Genomic DNA, 26,453 nt, shown 5'->3' with positions numbered 1-26,453 from the left:
TGATGAAATTTATATTCTGTGTGGCGCTAAAGAGTCATATAAAAGAGTTTCATCTGAGTTTGAATTTCCAAGATGACTTCAACAAACAGACTGTTTAGCATTAGCCTATGTTTAAAATAATGAAGATGATCTATAACCTGTGGTACGAAACAGCTTGATCCGCTTTCGGGATTTTGCTCTATTTCGGTACCACAAGCCTAAGTTGTTTCTAATATAACGCAAGGTTTGACTTGCCTTCGCTGAGCACCCCAAGTTGGGGTACCCAACATCGGGAGCTCTCACTCTCGCATGTAACGCAACGTCGACCAACGGGTGTGAGGACTAGCCACCCTTCCCCGCAAGCCTACACATTTGGCCAAGTTGCCGTTAAGATTTTTTTTCATACATTTTGATATCGTGCAGTTGTTCCATTGGTAAAATGATTCTGTGTCAACTCTAGGATTTCTGAAAAATTTAATTTTTGCTGCATGTTTTGTTATTTGTTTTGTTTGCTGTGTTTTCATTAGTTATTCTTGAGTTATGCTATTTAGTTTCAGTAAGATGGTTTGCAACTTTATTATTGGTGTAGCCAATAGGGTTGACAAAGGGGGTCTACCGGTCCAGGAAGTACTTTTGGACCGGGGATGATATTAGGGGACCGTAACCTTCCAAGGGGTCCGAGAAATTCAGGAAACCCTCTCGTATTTGTAGCTCCTGCGGCTTTTTCTTTTCGGCATCATTGTGTTCTCTTGTGTCTTATTGATGTGGTGAAAACCTGGAAGCCTTCGTCTTTGTAGTTTCGCTGTAAGTCAAGTGTGTCACGATTAGAAATTTGAAACGCTAGTTAAGGTAGGCCTATTTGTGTGCTTCTTAGGAATTTGGAACGCTAACTAATAATTTGAGCGGGTTCTTGCAATCGGTAGTTTGATACATATGCACGTAGTTTTACGTCTTTTTAGCGTTGTGACTCTGCTGCATACCACACTGGGTTTTCTCTTAAACCAACGCGTCTAGCGTTGAATTTCATTATAATAATTTTTTTCAGTCATTCAGTCGTGGCATCTTTCAGTCAAATCACCTCGCTTTGTTTGCAGTTATGGTACCGGTTCAGTTGTGGTGTCAGTTTAACTTATGTTACGAGTCATCATTTGGTTCAGTTCACTACGTTCTGTTAGTTAGGCATTTTTCGGTTTCAACCTTTTGAGTTAATGCGTCCTGATGATTTGAAGATTTCTTTTCTGCAATAAACTCATACATACAGAACTCGGCAGCAGTGGCCGAGATCGGCAGCAGTGGCCGAGTGGTTAGCGCGTTGGGCTCGCAGTCGAGAGCCTGCATGTTCGACTCCAGCCACCCGCAATTGTTGTTGTTTCTCGGGGCAAGAAACTTTACGATAATTGCCTCTACCCAGTGATCGATTTCGAGTAATGGGTAGTACCAAATTTAAGTCATAAGTAGAGTAGACAACCGGAAACAGTGTACGTCGGAAGGCGTACACCGATGCATAGCGCTCAAGTCCGCTTTCCCGCAATGCAAGATAAAGATAATAAAACAAACAAAAAACAAACAAACAAATGTAGACATCCAGACATCATTCTCCGATCAACCCTACCACCGATGTGCTCGGGATGTTGCTGCAATAATTTACAGCTAAGTATGAGCGGGTGCTTTGGAATACAATGCGTTTTTCTTGGATGTGTCTTAGTTTGGAACCCAAATATGTTATTGGAACCGAACCCAAACTATCCTCTCAAAGTCTGTAGATGTAGCCTAGCCTAGTAGCCTGTGAACACTTCCATCTCTCATACTGTGTATTGATCAGTTTTGCCGAATAATTAAAAACAAAACTTAACAGAGCTGCTAATTGCTTTGAATGTGAAAATTTAAATGATAGTAGCAAAACGTCATTGATGAAATATTGAAAATGACGATACCAGTTTCTACGCGAACAAGTAAACATCTTGTTAATTGCACCATTGGCCTATAATGCTTTAACTAACATTTGAATACATATGATTAATGTCACGCATTTGCGTAGTTTTAAAACAATGTAAATTCTTTGGTCATAAATAGATTTTGTTGCGTTTTTTACTCTGTATAGTGTAGGCCTATACCATTAAATTCGCCAGAACAATCAAATACAAATAGACTATTGAAAATTTATTTTTACATGCAAAAGGCAGAGTGCATTAGGCTATCGATTTTTTGCCTTTTAAGTGCTTAGATTTTTCATTAATATCACAGTAGAATTGTTGATAAACACTATGACATCTGCCTTCTTTTTATGATGTATAAAGGTCTTGATTTGGGCTCTAAAAATCTCATTGGTACTGGTCCAAAATCTTCTCTCGCCCTGGATTTGACGCTGCAATAAAAACAATTTTTTTTGTGATTTAAAATACAAAACTGAAAACAAAAAATTGCTTTTCGAGAATCTACTGTTGGATGGCGCAGGGGATAAGGCGTTGGCTTTAGAATAATGCAAACCTGGTTTGACTTCTGAGTTAAGCTGGTTGTTGAAAACGCCGCTCACCTCTATACCCAGGGTGTATAATAAATTGGGTGGGCATAATTAGTGAAGGCGGCCGAGAGAACGGAACTGGCCACACTACTCTCATTGGTCCTGAAGCTATGAGACTCACCTTTGTCTGTAGACTACTGCTTCCCGAACACCAGCAACGACACTATACCTACAGATTCCAAGAAACAAGTCATCGATTTAAGCGTAATATTTTACATACATTTTATTCAAAAATCTCTCCTCCGAGCTGGGGACGAACAACAAATGGTTTTTATTTTCTTAACAACAATTTCGCTTTTCATTGCGATTCTCCATTATCTTTTAAATCAGTGGTTCTTAACTTTTTGCCTTGTCGGCACCACCTTGAAATTACCAATCAGTTCTCGCCACTTTCCTAAGATTGGCTGAAAAGTAATAGACGCCTACAGTTCGAAATTTTTGTTGAAACCTGGTAAAACAACTTTGCTTCTTACGTCATATTATAACAAACCTTAATAATTCAGCATCCCGGCACTTTTTAGGAACATGTCTCGCACCCCTTAGTGGTGCCTGCACCCCTGGTTAAAAACCCCTGTTTTAAATTGACATCCTCAAAATGCACTGAGGCAGAGATTTTTCAAACTTTTATATTGTACTACCCCATTTTTCGAAAATAATACCAGCACATTACGAAAAGTTGTTCTAAAAAGTTACAGCACAATACGAAAAAAAGGGTCTAAGATCCGTATGATCTGAACCATAGCCATAGTCTAAACCCAGCCAGCAAATCAATTTGTTATTGCATTGATTCAACAGCCGCAAGCTTTTGTTTGTCATATCCAGGCTTACACCCGGTGGTTGAAAATTTAGATTGAGGGAAGGCAAGGAAGCCATTCTTCGCGTCCACCTTCAGGCATGCTTCAGCCACATGCTCTTGCTGAGCGGTGTCGAAAGGCGCCCTTTCAAACGTCGTTCCAGGGCTTTCACCACTCGGCAATGCAGCCGAAAGCTAATCACTAGTAGTCTACACAAGTAAAGTTTATACATTGGTGTCTCCTTTACCTGATGTCCAAAACACGTTTTTTTGCTGATAGGTTAGTTTAGCTCTAATTGAACGTTTTATACCAGTGCAGCCAGATACAGAATTTTTATTATCAACCCAGCCGAGAGATTTTCATCTTTTCAAACGCTTTTGTTATTTCTGAGTAATTTGAGTGATTCAAAAACTTTGTAGTACGTAAGGCAATACAATCAACCTTTCTTTCCTACGGTCACCTGTTTTTTCATAAAGCAATCTGAAGTGTCCCATGAACAATGCCATGAATACACTTTTGAGGATTTTCTGTTTTAGTAAACGGTCAAGGTTAAGTTTTTTGGATCTTACCAAGATACAGTTTACTATATGTGGTTTACTGGTAAGGTGAAAGATAGTCCAGCATGCGGACAATGGCTCTGAAATAATTTCAAAGATTTGCTCTATTACGAATGACTGAAGGTTGTATTTTTGAAACTTACCAAAACGAAGTCTAGGTATCAAGGTAAAAGAAAACAGAATATGGAATGATGATGCGGTCTTTATCATGTATAAGCTACTTAGGCTGCTTGAAACAATTTGGTTTATCAAAACCAAATGTCAGAAGAAATTTGTTTTAGCATGAAACAAAGTGAACACCAGAGGCGGACTCAGAAAATCGCCCCAAAGGGGGGGGGGGTTTCAACAAAACACAATGATGTGTAGGTCTACATTAATATTACCTTGAAAATACACTGTGAAAAAAGTTACTTTTCTGTGTTTTAGGGAGATCGCCCCACCCGCCCCCTTGGATCCGCCACTGGTGTGGACAATAAACTTTAGGCCAGGGTTACTCAACTAATCTTAACAAAGGTCCAGTTTGATAAATTGAATATTTTCAGCTGTTCGGTAAATAAGTTATTTTACACGCAACCACGAAAGTTAAACTATCTGTACCAAACCACTTTTTTTAGGTAAAATGTAAGTCGAATTGGATTTCTGAGAAAATGTTGGGGAGTCTGAGAGTCGAAGCCCCCCAGCAACTACGATAATCACAGTAAAAATTGCTTCCTCCCAGTAGAGATCTGTTTAAAGAAGCCCTGAAACGTGGCAATGAGATTATTCTTCCAAAAGTTCAAGGTCCACCATGAACACCCAAAAGGTCCGGTCCGGATTCGGACCGCGTTCCGCCAGTTGAGTAGCCCTGCTTTAGGCTATGTCAAAAGGAAACGACAATTAAAAAGAAAAGGGGAGAAGTGTAGCCTACCTTCAACATATGTCAGATTGACCCATGAAACAAGAGAAAGATCCACAAAGGATACAAACTGATTTATATCGTTAGCCTATACGTTCAACAAGTTAAAACAAAAAATCAGAAACCTCTCAAACACATGCAGCTCCACAGAAAGTTAAAATTAAAGGATTTTACTGCACGTATTTATGATTTGAAAGAAACTGTAAAGTTTGAAACCATTTTTTATGCACGATATTTTCGTTTCGAACAACTCCAAAACTTTCTCTAAAATGACGTCAACACACATCAAAAATTGCATAGCAATGACGTAGTTATTATTCGGTTGTTTATGGCCAGCACTGACGTCATTGTAACGAATGCGCTTTGAAGCGAACCATTCAAAGAGAAAAAATTCCAAGCTTGTGTAAAATTTTACATTTTTGAAAATAAATTGAATTTTGGAAATATCTTAACGAAGTTATATTCACCTGAGTGAAACGAAACGGTCGTTGCTTTACTACAACAAGCTATATCTTGAAATGTTGTTTCTGCATAGATACATATCTACCGAATCGAAAATGATTTTGAATTACACAATTCATTCGTCCTACGCTCTATCAATAGCCAGTTGATAGATTTAAGTTTTTCTAATTCCAAAGTAAACACTTTAAAGAGGAGCCACTATACAGAGTGTCATAGCGCACCTTCTACGGTAAATAAAACTAAATCGTGGCTGACAACTTTCACGCTTCATAAATTCGTCAATGCTTCGTTGTTTATTAGAAGACAATTGTGAAAGCACATGCGCGTTGATTCAGCCATTAGCCATGTCCACAAAACCAAAAATTAAAGATACTTAAAAAAATAAAGTTATGATACAGGATTGAAAGCAACAGCACATCAGTAGCCTATGGTATAAATATAATTCACATGTCAAGTCAAGTGACTATCATATCATAAAATTCAAATTGTAAATTATGTCTACAAAACTAAAAATTAAAGATACGGTAGAGTTAACAAAAAATAACTATATCACATACTATAGAAAGCAACAGCATTTCCTTATGTAGCCTACAATCCACATATGGCTACCATATTATAAAATCCAAACTTGCAGTGTCCTAGACGACGAATCTCGTCATTTTGCATTGATTCAACGTCTGCAGATGTCTGCAGACTGCGCAGAATGCGCTTCTACAACATGAACAGCAGCGAAGTCATGAAAAACTGGATTAGTTTATTAATTTACCTACAATGTCTATTATAACGTGAGCGGTTATCGTACTGCAATGGTGGAATGACATTTTGATCCAGAGTTGCCCTATTGGCGTTTTTATTCAACTTGAAAAAGATATGTGACAACTGCATCAAACTAGTTCTAATCGAGTTTAAATTCTATTCTAATTTATGGAAACTTGGGTAGCTTTGATTTTAATTCTTGTCTAATTTGTGAAAATTTGAATAGCTCTAACAATAACTATAACAAAAACAGAGAGAGACTGTTCACCAGGCATTTGATAATAAAAGTAATTTGCGTTTTTCTGGTGACTATTTACTAGGTTACCTCCTGATGTTAAAGATGATAACTAGCTTTTGTATTTCCGACGTTTCGTCAGTCAGCACGACTGACTTTATCAAGGTGGCTAAAACAGGTTAACACAACCTGTTCAGCAACGATGGCACAACACAAAAACATACTGATAAAATGAATAAAGTAAAGCAGCAAGAATCAGAATTAAAACAGTTTAACCTGCAGTCATCTTGTTGCGTGTAGGATGTAGGCTACGGATGTAGGAACTATGGGTAGGAAACGACAAGTTAGTCTCTTCTTAATCTAATAGTAATTAATGACCCATTTTTGGGCGGAAGTAGCAAAATACTTGTATTTTTCTAAAACATTTACCAGCCTACTTTATATGATGTTTTAGAATAGTATTAGACTCGCTTTCAATCATAATGAAAAGAAAACGTGTAATGTGCAGACGCGTTTATTGAATTGTAGCTAAAATTGGAACTACGCTGAATCGATGTGGCGAAGAAAAAAGAGCTGAAAACGCTGTTCAGTGACAAGCCACTAGTTTACTCAATTGCGTTTGGCAGCGGCTGAGTTGTAGAGTGTTAAGCAGAGTTCGATTCAATTGGGTTTGTTTTTGAGTTTGGCCGTCACAGAAAAATAATTAATGAGTAAAATATTGTTGGCACAGCGCAAACTGTTATCTTTGTGGTGGAACTAGGCAGCTAAGGACAGGAAGTCGATTACAACAAGTGCTAACTTAATCATGGCACAAACAGTTACCAGACAACATTCACACAGCGCTACTGCAAGGTTTTGCAAATGTTAGGCTACGCTACATACAGGGCCGGATTTAGCTGATGGGGGGCCCGGGGCACTTTTAGATCATGGGCCCCCGTGCAAAAAAATTTTTTGCGCCTACGGCGCGAAAAATCATCTCTACGTCTACAGCAGCATCAGTCCAGTACTGCACAGCATTTTGAAGAAACTTTAAAGGCCAAAAGAAAAAAAATAACACAAAATTGCATTTTTTCCACATAGGGGGGCCCTTCAAAAGTCGGGGGGCCCGGGGCAACTGCCCCCTCTGCCCCCCCCTAAATCCGGGCCTGGCTACATACATGCAGGAAGCGGACTTAAATTTCAAACTTTTGAATGGACTTGTCACTACAACTTAGGTAGCAAAACCTGTCCTTTTTACATTGATTCAATGTCTACAGATGGGTTGAAGCCACAAGTCTATTTAATAGTTTCACTGTAAGCATTTAAGCAATAAATTTGTTATAGGTTACTGCAATATTAACTGTAATGGCACTGTACGTAAAAATGTAAAAGGAACCAAACAATGCAAGCACACAGACTAAATTGGCCACTTTCAGACTTGATGTTTTCAGCATTTAACAAGTGAGTTGGTGGTGGTTTGTCAAGTAAAGTGACGTCACAATTGATGTTTACCAAACAAGCTTTGACAAAATCTCTACTTTCACCTAAACTAGTGGCATCGAAAAGCAGAGAGCACATGGCATGTACGTCACATGTTGTGAGAAAACGATATACCAGTACTCTCACTTTCCTCGTGAACAGATCAGAAATGAGATAGATAAAGAAATGAGATAGATACTGTACAGAAATGAGATACACACAACATTGAATTGAAGGAAACGGCGTAGCATCACTAACCAATATGTTTCCACTTGTCACATTTTTGCAGACTTTTGCCAACAGTCTTGACTAACATTTTCTGACAGTCACATTTTTACCATCAGGCACTGCAGCTTATATTAATACTTAACAGCTTAGAGGGGCAGTGAAAGACAAGAGGGTAGTGAAAGATCAAGAAAATATTAATGTGGTTTTTTAATACCCCCAGTAAGACTGTAAGAAAGACACTCATAGCAAGGGCATTCGTGTTAATCTTTAGCGAGTGAAAACTGACATAACAGGTAACCCTGAGTGAATTCATTTGATAGGTGTGGCTAATACTTACAAGTATAAAGCTAAATTATTCTTTTGAAATTACGAGCAGTTTATAAGTTGCATTTGTATTGCGGCACGCTACTTTGTAGTTTTATACATAGTTACACATACAGTATTGCATGCAGTGGAAGGAGTGGTAAAGGTCACTTTTAAGTAGGTTACTATGGTTGTTTGAAACAAAATTTTTTTTCAAGATTTTTGTTTTATTTTGACTCAAAATACTTTGTCTTGGTTTCGTTTCCAAAAAAAGTATTTTTGTCTCTTTGTGAACTCGAAACAAAACTATCTAAACCAGGATTATTCAACTAATCATAACAAAGGTCCAGTTTGACTAGTTGAATATTTTTAACGGTCCGGTGAATAAGTTATTTCACACGCAACCGCGAAAGTTGGACTATCTGTACCAAACCATCTTTTAGGTAAAATGTAACTCGGATTGGATTTCTGAGAAAGTGTTGGAGTCTGGGAGTCGAAGCCCCCAAACAACTAGGATAATCACAATAAAAATTGCTTCCTCCTAGTAGAAATTTGTTTAAAGAAGCCCTGAAACGTGGCAATGAAGTTATTCTCCCAAAAGCTCAAGGTCCACCATCAACACCCAGAAGGTCCGGATTCGGACCGCGGTCCGCCAGTTGAATAGCCCTGATCTTTACTTTTGTCCACAAAAATTCGTTTCGATGTAAAATGTTTGTCTTGGTTTCCTTTCAAACGGAATTCTTCAATGAGAACATTTTGTTGAAGTGTTATAGGCTTTGTTTCCGGCATACTTGTTGATGACCAGTCAAGTTACCCACTGCCGAACATTTCAAAAATGAAACTATCTGATTGTTTCTTGCCTACAGCAGGGAAGGCAAGCTACGGTAACGATTACCTGGGGTAGACTTAGAATTTAGATAAACGAATTTTGTGGCAAAAGCAAGCCATTAAATGAAAAGCAGTTCAAAGCTTTGTTGGCTGGAAGTTATCAGCATCATATTCGTTGAGGAATTTCAAGACTTTTAATTCTTACATAAGCAACAGGATTAACAACGTTTAAATAACGTTTACGTTTAAATAACGTTTACGTTTAAATAATTTAAACGTTAACTAATAATAAACTAATAAATTATTTAAACTAATAAATTTATTAAAACGTTTACGTTTGTTAACTAATGTTAACTAATATATTAACTATAATAATATATTAATATAATATATTAACTAATAATATATATTAACTAATATATTAACTAATATATTAACTAATAATATATATTAACTAATATATTAACTAATATATTAACTAATATATTAACTAATATATTAACTAATATATTAACTAATATATTAACTAATATATTAACTAATATATTAACTAATAATATATATTAACTAATATATTAACTAATATATTAACTAATATATTAACTAATATATTAACTAATAATATATTAATATATTATAATAACTAATATATATTATTAACTAATAAATTATTTAAACGTTAACAACGTTTAAATACAAACATGCGATAGCTAAAGTCTTGAAATTGAAGTGTTGTGGATTGAATCTAACTATCCTCTCGAAGACGTTCCAATATTGAAATGTGGTTAGCTCTTATCAAAGCTGTGCTTTCAGTGTTTCCAAAAGACATTTTACAATTTATAGACTATACAAAGTATTTTATTGGTTTGCATTTTGATGGAAAAATCTGAGATGCAACCTCCGTTTTTGAAGTTGTAAGTTTTGCAAGCTACTAAAAGTACAGGAAAAAGTGTTTCTTTGACATTCAGAGGCAGAGGCAAAAATCACGTTGCTCCAGCACCGGCCAACAGCCATCGAAAAGATTTGTAACTTTTGAAAGCATAAACGAAACTTGCTATTATTTATGCGTTTGCGTTGTTTTGTGTTCCTTTATCGCGATTCTCTGTCCTATCAGTTGCATGGGTAACTAAACACAATCCCTTTATGACAACTTGCATCTGCGTACTTAGAAAGCGATGATAGACGCATCTTAGGTATGGGTAAACACGATGCTGTAGGCATTCTTATTATTACAAGTGTCCACTTTATCTGCGGAACTCATTCATCTGAAAAGCCGATTTCGTACACTCAGAAAGGAAACATAACTTTAGGCGGTTTCTTCCCCTTACATTACGCCGCCATCAGACCTGATAACTACAGGTAAGCATATACTCTTGTTGTTATTGGACACATCTGTTACCTAACAACATAACGTTTCATAATAACAATTTACGTGCGCTGTGTAGTGGTTATTAACCTTTTTATAATCAGGGTCCCTTTTTAGAATTTTGTAGCTTACGTATCCATGAATTTTTAAGATTAGTCTTGAGTGGAAATATTTGCAAAATTGCTGTTTAATATACGTATAAATTTCAGTGCTTAGTACATTTTTCAAAACAATCAGTGGATAAAACACATTTCTTAGCAGCTTTTAAATTTTTCAGTGATCTTTAAGGGACTTTGTATTCCAGGCTTGGAAACATTTACATGCTATTAATTTCTGTTACCTGTGTTTAATACGATCATGTCTCAACCTTTAGCATGTTATGAGTGACAACTTGTATGTCAGGGCTCATTTGGTTTTGATTGACTGTTGACAGCATTATCTGGTTCTTCCGGAGCAGTTCAGTTCAGTTGTTTTTATTTCTGACCATCATATCAAAAACAATACACATCAACATAGCAAAGGTCGAGAAAAAGGTAGAAGCGACAAAATTACAAGCATTCAATTAACAATCACAGACAGTCTCTTGTACAATTTATTCAAATTGTTTGTAGCCGGGTTTTGCTACTGTTAGCGCGTTGTTCATAGGCGACTATTTGTGCAACTGTAAAACAACGAATCGTCAAAATGTTGTTGTTCTTTGATTGTTTCGTATGACGATATAAGTCTAAGCAGTTTTCATTCAGCCAATCCATGAGGACGTTGTTGCATTGATGGGCTTTGTGACATCTTCCTTGAAGTTTGGTTACTGGGCACTCCAGTATGAGATGCTCTGTGGACTGATTTGGTCTCCCACGACCTGGACCGTCATGTTGTCTGCGTATGGAGGCTTGCGTGCATTGATGATTCCTATCAGGCGCGACCAACACAGGGCTACCCATGTTGGAACGGTTGCGGATGAGATGCCTGACTAAAAACGATCCCAACCCGACGCTATCACAGTCAAAATGTTGTGAACGATTTTTTTGACATTTGCATTTTAAATAGTTATTACTTTTGATGAAAAGTAATGATGAAAGCATAATTAAAGGGAGGCGTAATGATGAAATTAGAAATGACACAGAAGAAACAAAAATATAGGTAACATGCCACTGCTGGCGATCTTGTGTTCCGTTTCGTTGTATTCAATTATTCAATTTGTGGTCTGTTACGTAATATTCAATTTGTGGTCTGTTACTTTACGTTCCATTTGTGGTCTGTTACGTTACATACAATTGCCATGGAACACTATATTTATCCGGGTAATCTCATTACCGGAAGCCTGCAGTTGTCACTTGACTTCATCTCAAAATTATATTTTACATTTATAGAATGTCATCGTGAGTAATTGCTGTTGATCAGTTTATTGAATCTACTTGTACATGTAGCTACTAGTGCGCCCTAGGGCGAAAGCAGGTACCATCATTCTTGCATATGCTGCAAGAATTGTTGAAGTAATTTAGACATTCTTGCAACTTCTCTTTTTATCATGGTTTGCAAAATAATATGATGATTCACGTTGAGCACAGTCCAAATGTTCTTTTACAAACTGCTGTCATTTTGTGGAAGTGTGATGTCTTTCTTTCGAAATTTTGACGTTGAAAACACCGCAAACCTATCATGGCGAGCTTTGCTAACTTACCGCCTGATCAAGTCCATCACTTTTAGTGTAAGAAATGCATTTTCCTACTCTCACTTTCTTGGTTGTCCTTCACTGAAGGTTCATATTCTTATTTTTTGCAGAGTATCTACGACGTGTTGCAAAACAATTCAATTGTTTTTAATGATGTGATTTTTTGTAAAGTTGTTTATTAACAAAATTTTTCAGCCGCCTTTGCTTGGTACAATTCTACGACGCATTTTCTTTTCATTTATACTGTAGATGGCACCAAAAAGCGTACGAAGCAAAAATATTTCAAATACCGACAAAATTTATTTTATTTGGATTTATTGCGTTTGTTGGGTTTTGTTTGGGTTTATTGGGATTAAATCTTTTTGTTGGGTTTCGTATCCAATAGAGTATCCTTGCAAAGAATTTCATTTCGCATAGTGTGACACGAAAAATATACTACTGTACTATGTACTTTTAACTTTTTAGAGAGATTGTTGTTATTACCATAAAGTTGTTTGATTGTCCTACATCACGAAACAAATTTGACCTTTATACTTGCGGCGTGGCTGACAATCATCGTCGAACTTTTGTAACGGAATTGTAGTAATTGTGATTCCGTGCGTTTCTTTTTGATTAGTTTGTAGTTTCGAGTTCTGTGATTGCGTGTAATTGATAAGTAATTGGCCTTGCTGTGGTTAAACTCTGCATCCTTGTTGTGACAACTCTTTGGTTGACAAGCACAAATTGCTAATCGCAGTGGTTTTTGCGTGATTGTACAAATTGTACCAACAGCCAAATTTTGCAAAAGTGAAAATTGAAAACAAAAGCGCTTCTACAGCGAAAGGCGAACAACAACAAAGCCTTCGTTTTATCGTATAATATATATATGAGTATGTTTCCTCTTTTCTCTGAAGTGCCAGTTGTTGAAGTGGCAGTACTTATTTGTTGTCCAGTTCAACTATGCTCGGTCAACAGTGCAAAGCGTTGTTATAAGCTGGAAAACTAGTGCGGTGCGCGCAAAGAGTCACAAACTGTTTATCAAAAACATATTTGCGAAACTTTTACTAATTATCATAGAGCTTTGCGGTGCGGTGATACATTTACGTATTTACACCATTTTGGTGGGTTCTCTTTAACGTCACTGCATTGCGTGACATCATCATGAGGGAAAACAACAAATTACTAAAGTTTCTTTTTTCATTTCAGTTGATAAAACTGAATTTTTGTAAACACCATCTTTCAACGCAATGGCGAGTGGTTAGCGCGTTGGGCTCACAGTCGAAAGCCTGCATGTTCGACTCCAGCCACCCGCAATTGCTGTTGTTTCTCTGGGCAAGAAACTTTACGATAATTGCCTCTACCCAGTGATCGATTTCGAGTAATGGGTAGTACTAAATTTAAGTCATAAGTAGAGTAGACAACCGGAAACAGACATTGCCGTCGGCTGCAGCGTGGATCAGGTGTACGTCGGAAGGCGTACACCGATGCATTGCGCTCAAGTCCGCTTTCCCACAATGCAGGATAAAGATAAACAAACAAACAAACAAACGTTGTCCCTGCCACAAACAGGTTAAATGTAAGCCAATATTCTTAGTGATATCCCATAATTCCATGTTTTACCGCAAATCATAAACTAATGCAAACCGTTCCAATGGTTATCCTTGATTTCTGTGCATTTGTTTGAACTAGATAGTTTTCTCGTTTGCCAAAAGCTATTGTTTGATTTTCAAAGCATATAGTTTTCCGCTAGGTTATCTTGCCATATGCAATGATTTGCTCAAGAGTAATTTATGTTAGCGAATACAGTGTAAACCTGATGGTGTAAATTAAGTGTAGGTCACGCTAACAAAAAGAAGCCGGTTTTTGTGTCTATCTATGAAGAGCTCATAAATATCATCTGCAAACGCAGTTTGCGTCTAGCTAGATGGTAAATTTACAAGTTTCAAGCAGATTTTCGTCTTCTAGCTTGCTTTCCGAGCCTGCGGAACTTCACTGCGAAAATTACAACATCCTCGGCTTCCGATGGATGCAAGCGATGCTTTTTGCAATTGACCAAATCAATTCCAGGTAAATTGGTTTATTGTTGGAAGCTCACAAATAGTAATTGACTGACGAAAAGCAGCGGTCGAGAACTCTGTGGCATGCATTAGTGGTGCGATACTGATAAGCCCAGCCTCCTAGGCGAAACATGTGTCTATCGCTGTCAATTTTTGCTACACTCGACTGCCGAGAAACAATAATAATAATGTTGTGGTTTGTTTATTGTCGCTCTACAACTGCTAAAGTCTTTTAGCGACAGGGTTCATATTTAATTTTATGTCAGAGTTACGATGTCACCCCATTATGACCCGACTTATCCTCACTACGTTATGCAAGAAAGAACACAATCGGTACCGTTTTTAAAGTCTTCGGTTTGACCCGACCTGGAGTCGATCTCAGACCTACCAGCACTGGAGCCGATGGCGATTACCACTCGGCCACTGAGCTGGCGAAGCTTTGCTGATGTTCTTTCGTCACTACAGACACCGAGATGGACATTGCGTTTGCGTGTAGAATACAATTGTCTTTTGACAAAAGTCAAATCTACCACATAGCTTGGTAAATTAGGTTAGGTCATAAGTCTTCCGGAACAAATGCTATTATTCATGCTCCGGTCAATTTAATTACTCGGCAAGATGACGATTTTGGTCTGAAAGATTTTGCTTTGCCAAGCTTATTCGAATAATAAATTCTATAAACACCATTTCTTCATCTAATTGGATATAACTTTTTAAGAAATTCCTGGCTTTGCTTTGTCATCAAGAGACATTTTTTCCGATCTTCAAATGCTTTGTCAATTGCAGAGAAAAACGTCACTTTTAAAAGCAAACAATATTTGTTGGGTGACTTAAAACGATTTTGTTTTGAAATTTAAAGCTTGCATTTTGTAAATTGCTGCAAAAAGGCAGTCACCTCTCAACCTCATTTCAGTTAGAGTTCAGTTGAAATACAAAACATAAAAAGAACAATTTAGTTTCGTTAATTTTGTGTTCACCATCTGCTATTTTCACTTAAAGCTTGTTAGGTCTTCCCAGACAACAAATCAGTCGTTTTTTTACATTGATTTAACGTCTGCAGATGTTGAACCAATGTAAAAAAACAACTGATTTGCTGTCTGGAATATCTTTTGGAAACGTTTGAACATTTTCACCGTGGTTGTTTATGTGTGGTCTTGAAAACGGAATTAACAACTCATTACTTTTAGGCAGGATATCCTTCCTAATTTGACACTTGGCTTTCAACTGTTTGACACTTGCAATTCACATTCCGTTGCTGTGACGCAGAGTCTTTACATGATCAATGCTTTGGAAGCCTCAGATAAAACAGGTGACATGCTTGAGAAGTTTTATGCGCTTTGAATTTGTGGATGACGTAGGTGAGTTTATGTCTGTCTGTTTGTCTGTTTATGGCGTACGTGAGTGTTCAAGGTTTTCGGTTCAATACCCAACCTCAGCCCGCTGTTGTGTTTTGGCAAAACCCTTCATAAAATACCAGAACCTGGACACAAAGAAAGGTTTCTCACTTTTATTGCGTTTGAGCAAATCTTCATCATCAGAGGCACAATTCATAATGTATTCAGCCACATGTGGCTACTCTGAAACTGTTTGCCTTGTTTTGCATTGAAAGCAACGCTTAGGCCTATCTACGATAGATTTCAGCGCTGAGATACACATACTGTAGTCCTTCACTGCTACAGTGTGTTGTGACACTGATTTGTTATTGTGCTAGCACAATCACGGCTGTTGAGTCGTGCGAAAAATATTCGACTCCGACTCCTCGGTTTATAACTGGCCGACTCTGACTCCCGACACGTCAAAATCCTTTGGACACCACGACTCCGCAGCCCTGAGCACAACTGCAGTACTTGTGGTTGTGCGGAAAAGGATGTCTCAGTATGTATTCAACGTCTGCAGACGTTAAATCAATGTAAAAATGACGGATTTTCCTGTCTGGGTAGTTTTTATAGAACTGGGTACAATTTATCGTTTTATGTTGTATACAATTTTTCGTTTTATGTATTTATCGTTTTTAGGTACCATTTATCGTTTTATGTATAGAACAGTTTTATAGAACTGGGTACAATAATTATAGAATCTGGGTACAATTTATAGAACTAAAGTTAAGTTTCTAGACCAAATGCTTCTACCTAACGCGATCTGTCAACGCTTTTAAACGCAAAATGATTTTTTCTATTTTGATTTCAGCTGTTTCCGCAGTGATCGGACCTACGTCTTCAGACCTATCTACCATCACTTCAAATATCTTGAGTGCCTACGATGTGCCTCAAATAAGCTACGCCTCTACCAACAGCTTACTTAGCAAAAAAGAAATTTACAAGTAAAAGATTTTAATATTCTTGTTTCGCGTGTTTTTTTCTCATTCGCGACAGGGCTGGCCCGTTTCTTTTCATTTCATTTCCATCACAATCTTCTATCTCTAACCCAACTCGGCACATCTCTTCGTAGTATTCCTCAGCCCGAGTATCGGTTACGGATAAAAAATGTGCTTTGAAATTTTTAAGATGATAAATTACTTGTAGACCCAACAAATGATTTGATGCAGTATTTTCAAATTGAACAACAAATTCGATATTGTAACTGATGCCATTTGTTTGTGTTTTGCGCAGTGAACTGGCAGAAAGTATGTAGAAAGTGTTAATCAGGTAGCAAGCGTTAAAGAGTCGGTTTAAGCAGAATGTTACTTGTATGCAAACTTGCTAGCACGTTGTGATTAAGCCACTAAACACCATCACGATAGTTTATCAAAGATTAACTTTGAAATTCATCGAAAATAGCCTCAAGTCTACGCTTTTTCGTTGACGAGTGCTTTAATCTGCTTGTTCTAAACATACCCAACTATTAATCTTCAGTATGCTGTGCTAAGAATGTAATAAGCCGGACCACCACAAAATAAAAAAAAAATCAAGTTTTTCGAAATAACATATTTTAAATTTTGTCTTGACTTGTAATCAGTATTTGTGGCAAAAATTTCAGCTTTAAATAAACGTGTTTCGGATTTATTGTTGCGACTACGCATGTTACGTATTATGGTAACGTATTATTACGAATGCCTGTTATGGTCACGTATTATTGTTACGTATTATTGTTACGTAGTCTATATGGTCACAGACAACCCGAAATTCAGTCTATTCTGTAATAATTAGACATTTGCAGACGACTTATTTGCTGGCTGTGGCTCCATACATTTTCCAGGTAGGCATGCGGTTTAGTTTTATAGGAGTTGTTAGACAACAAATGGATTTTCAAAAGTCGATATGTTTTCACATTTCGGCTATCAGTTATAAATATAGCTTTCAAGAACAATTTTTTGAAATGCAGTATAATGAGGCAACGGCTTCTTGCCTTCAAGTGTTTGGGATAATAATAATACTGTAAATCAACATAAGAAATAAAGCTGATGGTGTCACTAAACATGACGACTCAAGCAAAACGACTACGTCACCACTTACAATGACGGTAAAGAAATAGAAAAGTATTTGCGTGGGTTAGATATTGGTTTATTTTTAAGGGTAAGGAATTCCAATTATCTTAAAATTGGCATATATTTTCTCAGACTAACTTAAAACAAGCGTGGTAAAAAAACGAGGTTTACCTTTTGTAGTGGTTGCTTACAAAACCAGAGAATGGATGTGGAGCTAGACTAACGTCGCTGTTTTGAAATGCTTTTCAAGCTTAAAAGAACATTAACTTCACATAGAGCTGTTTTTGCTGTTTGGGTTCAGTGATGATTAGGTACCAATGCACATTAACTTTACACAGGGCTGTTTTTTTTGTCTGGTTTTCATCAAGTCAGGTCAATTCAAGTCAATTTATTTTGTTTCAACACCGCCATTTATTAACAAACAAGCATACATTATTAGGAAACAATGCACTTTTACAAAGAGGAGTGGGTGTATTTTACTTTTTTCGAATATCACACTTTCCAATCCCAGCTCTGTCGTTTTAATTTACATGATGTATGCAAAATTTGGGCATTTGAACCAAGTTTTACTCAGACGAAACTAACTTCATTGTTGAGAAAATTGGTTTGAGGTGAACTTTGATAAAGAGTTTTGAAAGTAATGCAGTATTGGTAATGGAATTGTTAAATTGGTAATAATTGTATTTTAGAATGGAAATTAATAAAATTTATTGGGTTCCAACCCTTGTGACCGTGAAACATTGAGATCTGATTAAAATCTACCATGCGAGCATCTAACCAATCATCTGGAGTGGGGCAGCCTACCAATCATCTGGAGTGGGGCAGCCTACTAGTTTTTGTTTGTTTGTCGTATCCAGGCTTACACCCGGTGGTTGAAGATTTAGATTGAGTGAACGGGAAGGCAAGGAAGCCAATCTTCATGTCCACCTTCAGGCATGCCTATTAAGTGTCCTGCCAAAGATACAGCCGTATGCTCTTGAGCGGTGCTCTCACCACTTGACTATGCAGCCGACCTGGGCCTACTAGTGTAGAAATACCCCATAAAACTTGCACGCTGCACGAAAAAATCAATGACGACGATGATGATCATTTTTAATGGATGTTTCTAAATGTTGTGCCACTTTTGCCGCCATTGGTGCTAAACTGACCTAAAAAGGCACACGTCTTCTAGTCAGGCCACGTATTGGACAGTAGTAAAAAATGATCAAATTGATGAACTACGTTCAACACCAAGTGGATTGAAAAACACTGAAACTTCGTCAAGTGCCTTAAAATATTATTTCCGTGATCTGCTGGTTTTAATTACAGAATATTTTGTTAACTTTAAAATGTTGCCATGTGACAGTATTCTTCTTAACAATTCTACATCCTTGTTCATAAATCATATTTGACTGACTGCTCGTGTTTGAATTTTACCGAACTCATTCAATTTAATCACCAATAAACCTGGTTTGCACTGAATTGTTTTGCTACCGAGGCATTTACTTTGTATATCAAAGATACAGCTCGACGAACGTTTCTTATGGATTAGCACTTAATTTTGCCGGTTTTAATGAGAAATTAATTACGATTTTTTGGCAGCATGATTTTTTTAGTTTGTTTTGGTCAAGGCTTGATGACTTTAATTAATGTGAATACGCAAACTTAGTGAGTTTGTACTCTTTTCGAGGTCGGCCAAGGGTGCTCAGTGCAAACACTTGCATTAAATTTAGATACTGAGGCATCATCACAAATTGATTGATTTAATAACTCTCGTAGGAAAAGCTATGCAATGCACCAACTGTAAGAAAGGTTGCTTTCACCGTATTAGAATACAAATTGATTTAATTAGCCTACTGATCGCGATTCTAAGCTTGCACTCACATTTTCACAGTTACAAATCCACCTAGTGCCTTATCCAAAAAGGGCGGTAGCTCCCCTAAATTACAGAAAAGTAACTATTTGCCAGGCTACTTGCTGAATCCGTCCCTGAGCTCATCTGAAACGCATGTGATGTCACGGTTAATGGCTCAATAATCATAATAATTTCCTGTATAATATTATTATACTTTTATTATTATTATTGTTATTGTTCCTTTAATGATGACGTCATAAACATTTTAGAGGGGGTTCTCTCTCACTCCTTTAGCTACACCACTCACCACTTGTGCGCACTAAATCTTTTTCTATTCCCATAACCACTGGCACAGGTGTATACGTTTTGGGACTAACCTTACAAACTTGCTCAGCTCCTTTCTGCGCACGATCCCCAACGACGATGAACAAGCGATGGCTATTGTTGATCTGCTGTTGACTCACAATTGGAAATGGGTGGGCGCCATTGCTGGTGATGACGAGTATGGTCGGCCTGGGATCGCGAAGGTGAAGGAAATCGCTAAAAAAAGAGGGGTCTGCATTGAATACACTGGTTATGTTTCCAAGGTAATTTTTCATTGAGCTTTTCATTCAAAATTCAGTTTAACTTTATCAGTATAGGCCACTACTCGTATTATCAGAACCCTACAATTCATTTGTTTTACTCCAATCCTATTGTTAACAACATTTTGCCAACCGCATAAATTGATTCTTTTTAAAAATTCTTTTTAATCCTTTTTGTTTTATCGGAAAGGTTTTCAACAAAGCCTCATGATATTTTAATTTCGACATGTGCCGTACGACAGTACATTGTCTTCACATTAACATATATAAAAAAAAAGAATAAATCAAAAATTTTGACATCACTTTGTAATTATTTTTTTAAAATTCTCCCTGACCTATTTTTGTTCTTATTTTGTACGTATTTGAATTCTACCTAAGAACGCAAGGTGCATATAGGTTGTTGTACTGGAGTCCATTGGTCTTAATGTTATTTTAATATCACAGCTATGCAAAGCACATCAATTAATTATTGATGATAAACAGCATATAGTCACATTATTTTATCAAAAATGTCGCGGTTTTGTGATATAATCACTGTAATGCTTGCATAAAATGCCACAAATGCAACTACTGGCAAAAAATGTTTTATAATAGAATGAGTTTCGCATTCAGCAGCATCATCGTTACTTATTTTACAACTGTAGATACAAACGACCTGTTTTATCCTGATGTTGCGGGTTTGCTGTGGCAGTGGCGGTTTACACTAGCTTTCGAAGCACAGTTTCCTAGTCATGTACACTGACGAGGGTAAAAAATGGTTATTGTACTTGCCCGTTAAGCAATACTGTCGGCTACGTAGTCAAGTCCTATACGACGTTCGGATGGGCAACGATTCCAAACCGCTCATGAGCACGCGGCGGTGTCCTTAGGGAGACAATTATAATAATAATATGCTACAAGTTTTATGCATGATGGTTAGCCCTTCGCTTTCCCATTTACTTAACTTAAATCTTCAACCAATGGCTTTCGTAGATTTTTTCCTTAGAAGGACCATGGACCATAAAGAATTTGCTCTCCTAAACCCCACCTTTGCGTACCCTACGGTCCAACCAGTTTCTTAAAATTGGGCATAAACCCCACTTGGGCAAAAAAACATAAATAAACACGACATCATTTCAAGTTAGCAAGTGATCAACAATTTTGACTAAACATTTATTTTCATCCATTTTTCCGTTGCGTGAGTGATATAGCAAAAAATGAAGAAATGTGATTTTGAAAAATTTTAATCGGATTGTTAACGGCAGCAGCCTGCACAATGTGACAATCCGGTTTGGTTTGGTTGAATTTCCGACCATCAAACCAGAAAATAATACGTTATAACGTAGCTGGCTTCCTTGCCTTCCCGTCCACTTAATCTAAATCTTCAACCACCGGGCGCAAGCCTGGATACGACAAACAAACAGGGGTCTATAAAACAGCAGAAGCGGCAAAACACGAACGCTAAGCGTGTTTACGATTACAACCATTTACCAATTAGTAAATACAAGCATAATTCAGGCACTTCTCCAGGAAGCCACGTGACATTTAACAGCCATGTTGCAAATACATTTGTGACGGGTGAAGGTAATGGATACAACTTGTTACGAAACAAAACATCACAATCCATTAGTTTTATTTGAATAGACCTCGTGATCAGGTTTAACGGAACTCTTCTATTCTATCAAATGACTCATTGTGTAGTGCTTGCGTGGAATTCTGTGTATTTTATTGTGGAAACAAATGAAGAATTTGAAACGCCATCTTATGACGTTGGCAGAGCGACCAAGTTCTTGCTATCGGCAGTAAACTTACACCAGCAAATCAGATATCAAAAGTTGCCATTTTGCGTCGTTCGAATGTCACCTGACCTTAAAAAACGATATATTGCAAAAGTGATCAGTTTTATTAGTTTGAACATTTCTAAAATTTGCTTTTAAATCATTTAAGTATTAAAAAAAAGGCACATTGTAGGTTTCAGTCTGCTAGTGACAAAGCAAATGCATTAGGGAGCTTTAATGCGCGCAACAAATGATAAGATTGATAATCGCATGAAACTTCTTGTCACAAAAATAAAAATAAGTTTGATTGAGTTTATTGCTGTTCATTTTCAAAAAGGTTTGGTTGTTCAAGAATTGGAAGCACTGAAGTGGCAGGTTTTTTCTTTTTGAAATATTTAATTGCACTTTTGTAGTCGAATCCTGTCTTCAGAATTTTGTTTGAACAGAAATTTGTTTGTGCTTTTTGTCCAGAGTGTCGTTACAGTTATATTGCAAAGTCAAATTTATCTTACGATTTTTTATTTTATGTTTATTGCAGATTTAATTCCTGATGAGGACACACGTACGTGTCAAAAACGTTTGAGTCATTATGTTATATATTTTGTTTTGTATATAATACATTATGTTAAACCCGCTAAGGTTATTTTATTTTGCTTGTTGTTGATGATGTAAAAATGCGTAAATTGATTACTTTTGACAAACTTCCAAATCACACAATACGGTTCACTGTGACGTGTGCTGTAATGCTTCCACACATTTGTCTGATATCCATAGCTAGAAAAGTTGGCAGATTTACATTGATTTGTTGTTTGCAGACGTTAAATCAATGTAAAAACGGCCACACCTGCTTGCTGTTTAAACTTCATCGCCTCGTCACATAGTCACGCGCACTACGTTAAAGAACAGCTGACGTCACAATGTTAAAATTATTGTTACTAATGCTGAAATTGTGCAATTTGTTGGTCAAACCATCTCATACAAAAGTTATTCCATAAACTACAAAGTATCTTTGCAAAACTGCCATTTAATTTTTTTTAAAAACGCTCTTTTGAGGTTTAAGTAGTTCCCCAACTCAAGTCCTCAATATTTTCTAAGACCGTCAAAAGTTGTACGTAAAAATGTAGCTTTCTTCTTTTTTCACATTGCAAATATTAGTTCGGTTGGCAATGGCGTGAAATAAACTTGAAGCGGTGATAAAAATCTCTGATACAAGTTGTGGTTTTCTTGAAAACAAAGAAGAACATCTACTCATACTTGATCCAAGCACCGGGGATGAGAAGATAGGGTTCTCATTGCACTAAACAATCGCCACTAATGAGATTAGGGTGGCCAGTTTCTTTCTCTCGACCGCCTTTACTTCAGCAACTACATCCACCAAATTTATTACACCCTGGGTAGAGGTGAGCGGTGTTTTTTCTTAACAACCGGCTGAAGCCGGGAGTTGAACCACGATTGCACAATTGAAAAGCGAGCGCCTTATCCACTGCGCCATCCCACCTCGGTTTTCTTGAAAGGAAAGTTAAATATATACCCAGACAGCAAATCAACCGTTTTTTATATTGATTCAGCGTTTTCAGACATTGACTCAATGTAAAAAACGGTTGGTCTGCTGTCTCTGACTGCAATGCAGTTTTTTTTTCAGCAGGTAGTAGAGTGAGTTTAATAATTTATTTTTGACAGGGGGCTTGTTTATTGTTACAGTAATGTGACCTGTTTTAAATTGTGAGCTTAAGATCAATCTAATTCATTTAAAATGAATCGCTTAACTGTAATAGCACATGTTAATCAATTTTGTTTCTTGATTCTGTTGGTCGAACATGTGAAACCAAACGCATTTAAGGCCTGTTTCTCACTTTCCAAGTCAGGGGCTACTCAAACTTTTTTATTGTGCGACCCCATTTACTAAATAACTTTGTATGCAACCCGTTGGGCGACAGTTTATGATATAAACTATCCACTACAGACCCATCCTTACTTTTGCAAAGCCTAAAATTTCTATTTGCAACCCAGTTTGATTTCCAACGCTGCCAACACTTTCCAACACGTAACCAAGTCAAGTCTAAAACCAAAGTACAGTACTTTAGAGCCTTAACATTGTAATTGAAAGTAAAGTAAATAATTAATTAAAACACTTCAAACTCATCACCATGCAATAAAGAATAAAGTAAAACACATTAAGTGCAATCTAAATCCATGCATATTTCTCGGCAGCCGATTGTAGCAAGAATTGACATTGATAGACAACGTGTTTCGCCCATGAGGCTGGCTCGTCAGTATCGCCACACTCATTCATGCCACAGACTAACGGGTGGTAGTCTGTGGCAGAAGTAGTGGTGCGATACTGACGAGCCCAACCTCATGGCGAAACACGATGTTTATCCCTGTGTCTTGCTATAATCGGCTGCCGAGAAACATAATTGTACTTGATCGGGTGGTCTAAATGGCTAGCGTGGCGGCTACATCGTTATGGATAGCAAATCGCACTTACAGTACTCGCTGTACTGGTGAAAACTCAGACTTGTGCTGATAGCCAGGAAGAGCGCTTCCTTCTTCATAAATCCATGGATGTTGTTGTAATTTTCTGATTCTTTGTATCACTGAAAAGTAATAACATCACAAAGGTTTCGTGACTTTGGCGTTTACATACTCTAACCTTCAATTTTTGTCTCTAGACTATGCCAGAAGAAGATCTCAAGCAAGTCGCAAAGGAAGTTCGCGATTTTAACGCCACTGTTTTCATCCTTTTCATAAGTGCAACCCACCTTCCTCCATTGATCAATGAACTGACCACCCTGAACGTTAGTGACAAGGTGTGGATTGCATCGGAAGCATGGGCAACGTCGGACACCATCAGGAATATTGATGGTGAGTTTCATGGGTTTGTTTGTTAGCACAGCGCGTTTTAATGTTAAATATTAATGGGAAAGATTCGGAGTACTTTATTTGTTGGTGTTACGGATAAGCTAAGAGTACCTTCTGACATATGATAATGTCAGCTTAAAACAATACTCAAATAAAAACTTTAATGCGTTATGTTAAATGCCGTGTGGTTGCTTGGTTTTATCTGTCTATGGTCAAATAAAAACGAGTCAATTATATGTTGTTTTTTTTAAATTCTACTTCATGAAGACCGACATCGATTTCTTTCCACACATCTATTAAGACAATTTATTTGATATTTGTTTATTGCTGCATGGTGTAATATTATTATATAAAAACGCATACAACTTGCACAATAAAAAAGGGCCGCAAAAAGGACCGCATTGACATACAGACCTGGGCCAGGACCCTGGAGAAACATGACGATGGTATTACAAATTCAAACTTGTGCGAAAAGATTTAGGTCTCGTTTGCATGCAGGCCATGCCAATGAAGACATTTGCTTTTGTTTTGGTTTTCAACTCCAACTAAACAAACTCTGTTTTTGTTCCTAACCTTGTTTATCGAAACTAGCACAGTTTGTCTCTAAAAGTTGCTTATTTACTTGCGCAGCTTCGCATTTGCACGGCACGTTGGGAATTGCCACACGAGGGGGGGCTATGCCAAAATTTCGGTCGTTTCTGGAAGGGGTTTCTCCTTTGACGCAACCAGAAAATCCTTTTGTTCGCGAATTTTGGGAAAATTCTTTCGGCTGTGTCTGCCCAAGCTGTCAAGGTCCGAAGAGCAATTTCACCGTAAACTCCAGTAAGTGGCATTCAAATCATATGAAAACAGCTTTTGGGTGACAAGATAATTTTTTTATTTTAGGCGAAAGAATAACAAAATAAAAATTCTGAATAACTTTCTTCATGGCTCCAATTCTGTGATGTCGATATTCTGTTTTGAAATAAACACTGTTATTAAAAATATTTCTGATTGGAAGCATATAAATGGCAAATACTGCAAAGCAACTTTGTTGCCCCATCCTCGCTTGTCATTATGGTGGCAGAATAACACTGCTTTTCTTCTAACACAAGGTAAAAAATTAGTGCAAACTATCTTCCTCAGGAGCAGAACAAACAATACAGGAGAAGAACCGAACTTCAGATCTTTTGACCCGAAGTTCAATACGTCATACTGCACCATCACTCTCTCTCTATAAACGTGCGCCTCAGTGATCCGCTGAAGATGTACAACTCTAAAATTATAATGAAAAACAAACCACTTTAACAAAAGATAACCGGACTTTTACAGTCACAAAACTTTGTTTATAACTTCTTGTATTAATATTGCATGCAGCATCCATGGTGTGTGATGGAACGGAGGAATTACTGCAGGCTAACAAAACAACCTATCTAGATTGGAGTGAAATCGAATTAGGAAAAACTTTCAATGTGTACTTAGCTGTACATGTAGCTGCCCACGCGTTGGATAGCATTATGACGTGTAAACATGGTTCTGGATTGCTAGAAGTAAGTTGGAATGAATGCATGGAAACGAATTGACTGACCTTTGTTTTGCGGTGACGTGAATCATGTGGCAATAGAAACGCATGGATGAGCAAGATCTCTCTTAAATCCTAATTTGAAAAGTATTGGATGCTTGTAGAAACTGAAACTTCCGACTTCTTATTCTGAAGTCAAAATCGTTAAATGTATTTCACAGTAAAGTGTTTCACAAGTGTAGGTACTAAACAACCTGTTTTAGCTTTCTGTTGATAGTTTGCTGTAGTAAGGTTAGTAGCGGTTTGACACTCTTCTGCCTAGTGTCAAACAGCTACTACCACAGCGAACCCGCAGCATCAGGCTAAAACAGGTCGTTTGTATTTACAATTGTGAAGCAAACAGC

General features: G+C 37.3%; 1 protein-coding gene across 1 annotated transcript in view; it reads left to right on the top strand.

The window, feature by feature from the left end:
- Positions 1 to 10,190: 10,190 nt before the first annotated feature.
- LOC145766346 (extracellular calcium-sensing receptor-like) overlaps positions 10,191 to 26,453 on the top strand; it is a 30,411-nt gene continuing 14,148 nt past the window's right edge. Inside the window, exons 1-8 of the mRNA XM_082578041.1 lie at positions 10,191 to 10,375; positions 13,996 to 14,097; positions 15,275 to 15,396; positions 16,275 to 16,407; positions 19,740 to 19,932; positions 24,359 to 24,551; positions 25,179 to 25,370; positions 25,905 to 26,077. Of these exons, the coding sequence (XP_082434167.1) occupies positions 10,212 to 10,375; positions 13,996 to 14,097; positions 15,275 to 15,396; positions 16,275 to 16,407; positions 19,740 to 19,932; positions 24,359 to 24,551; positions 25,179 to 25,370; positions 25,905 to 26,077 (1,272 nt within the window). The 5' untranslated portion in view covers positions 10,191 to 10,211. The remainder of the gene's footprint in view (positions 10,376 to 13,995; positions 14,098 to 15,274; positions 15,397 to 16,274; positions 16,408 to 19,739; positions 19,933 to 24,358; positions 24,552 to 25,178; positions 25,371 to 25,904; positions 26,078 to 26,453) is intronic.

This window comes from Aplidium turbinatum, chromosome 3, assembly GCF_918807975.1.
Source record: "Aplidium turbinatum chromosome 3, kaAplTurb1.1, whole genome shotgun sequence".
In the NCBI taxonomy this organism is placed as follows: Eukaryota; Metazoa; Chordata; class Ascidiacea; order Aplousobranchia; family Polyclinidae; genus Aplidium; species Aplidium turbinatum.
The sequence above is the reverse complement of the archived record's forward strand: the minus strand, read 5'-3'. Positions and strand labels throughout refer to the sequence as shown.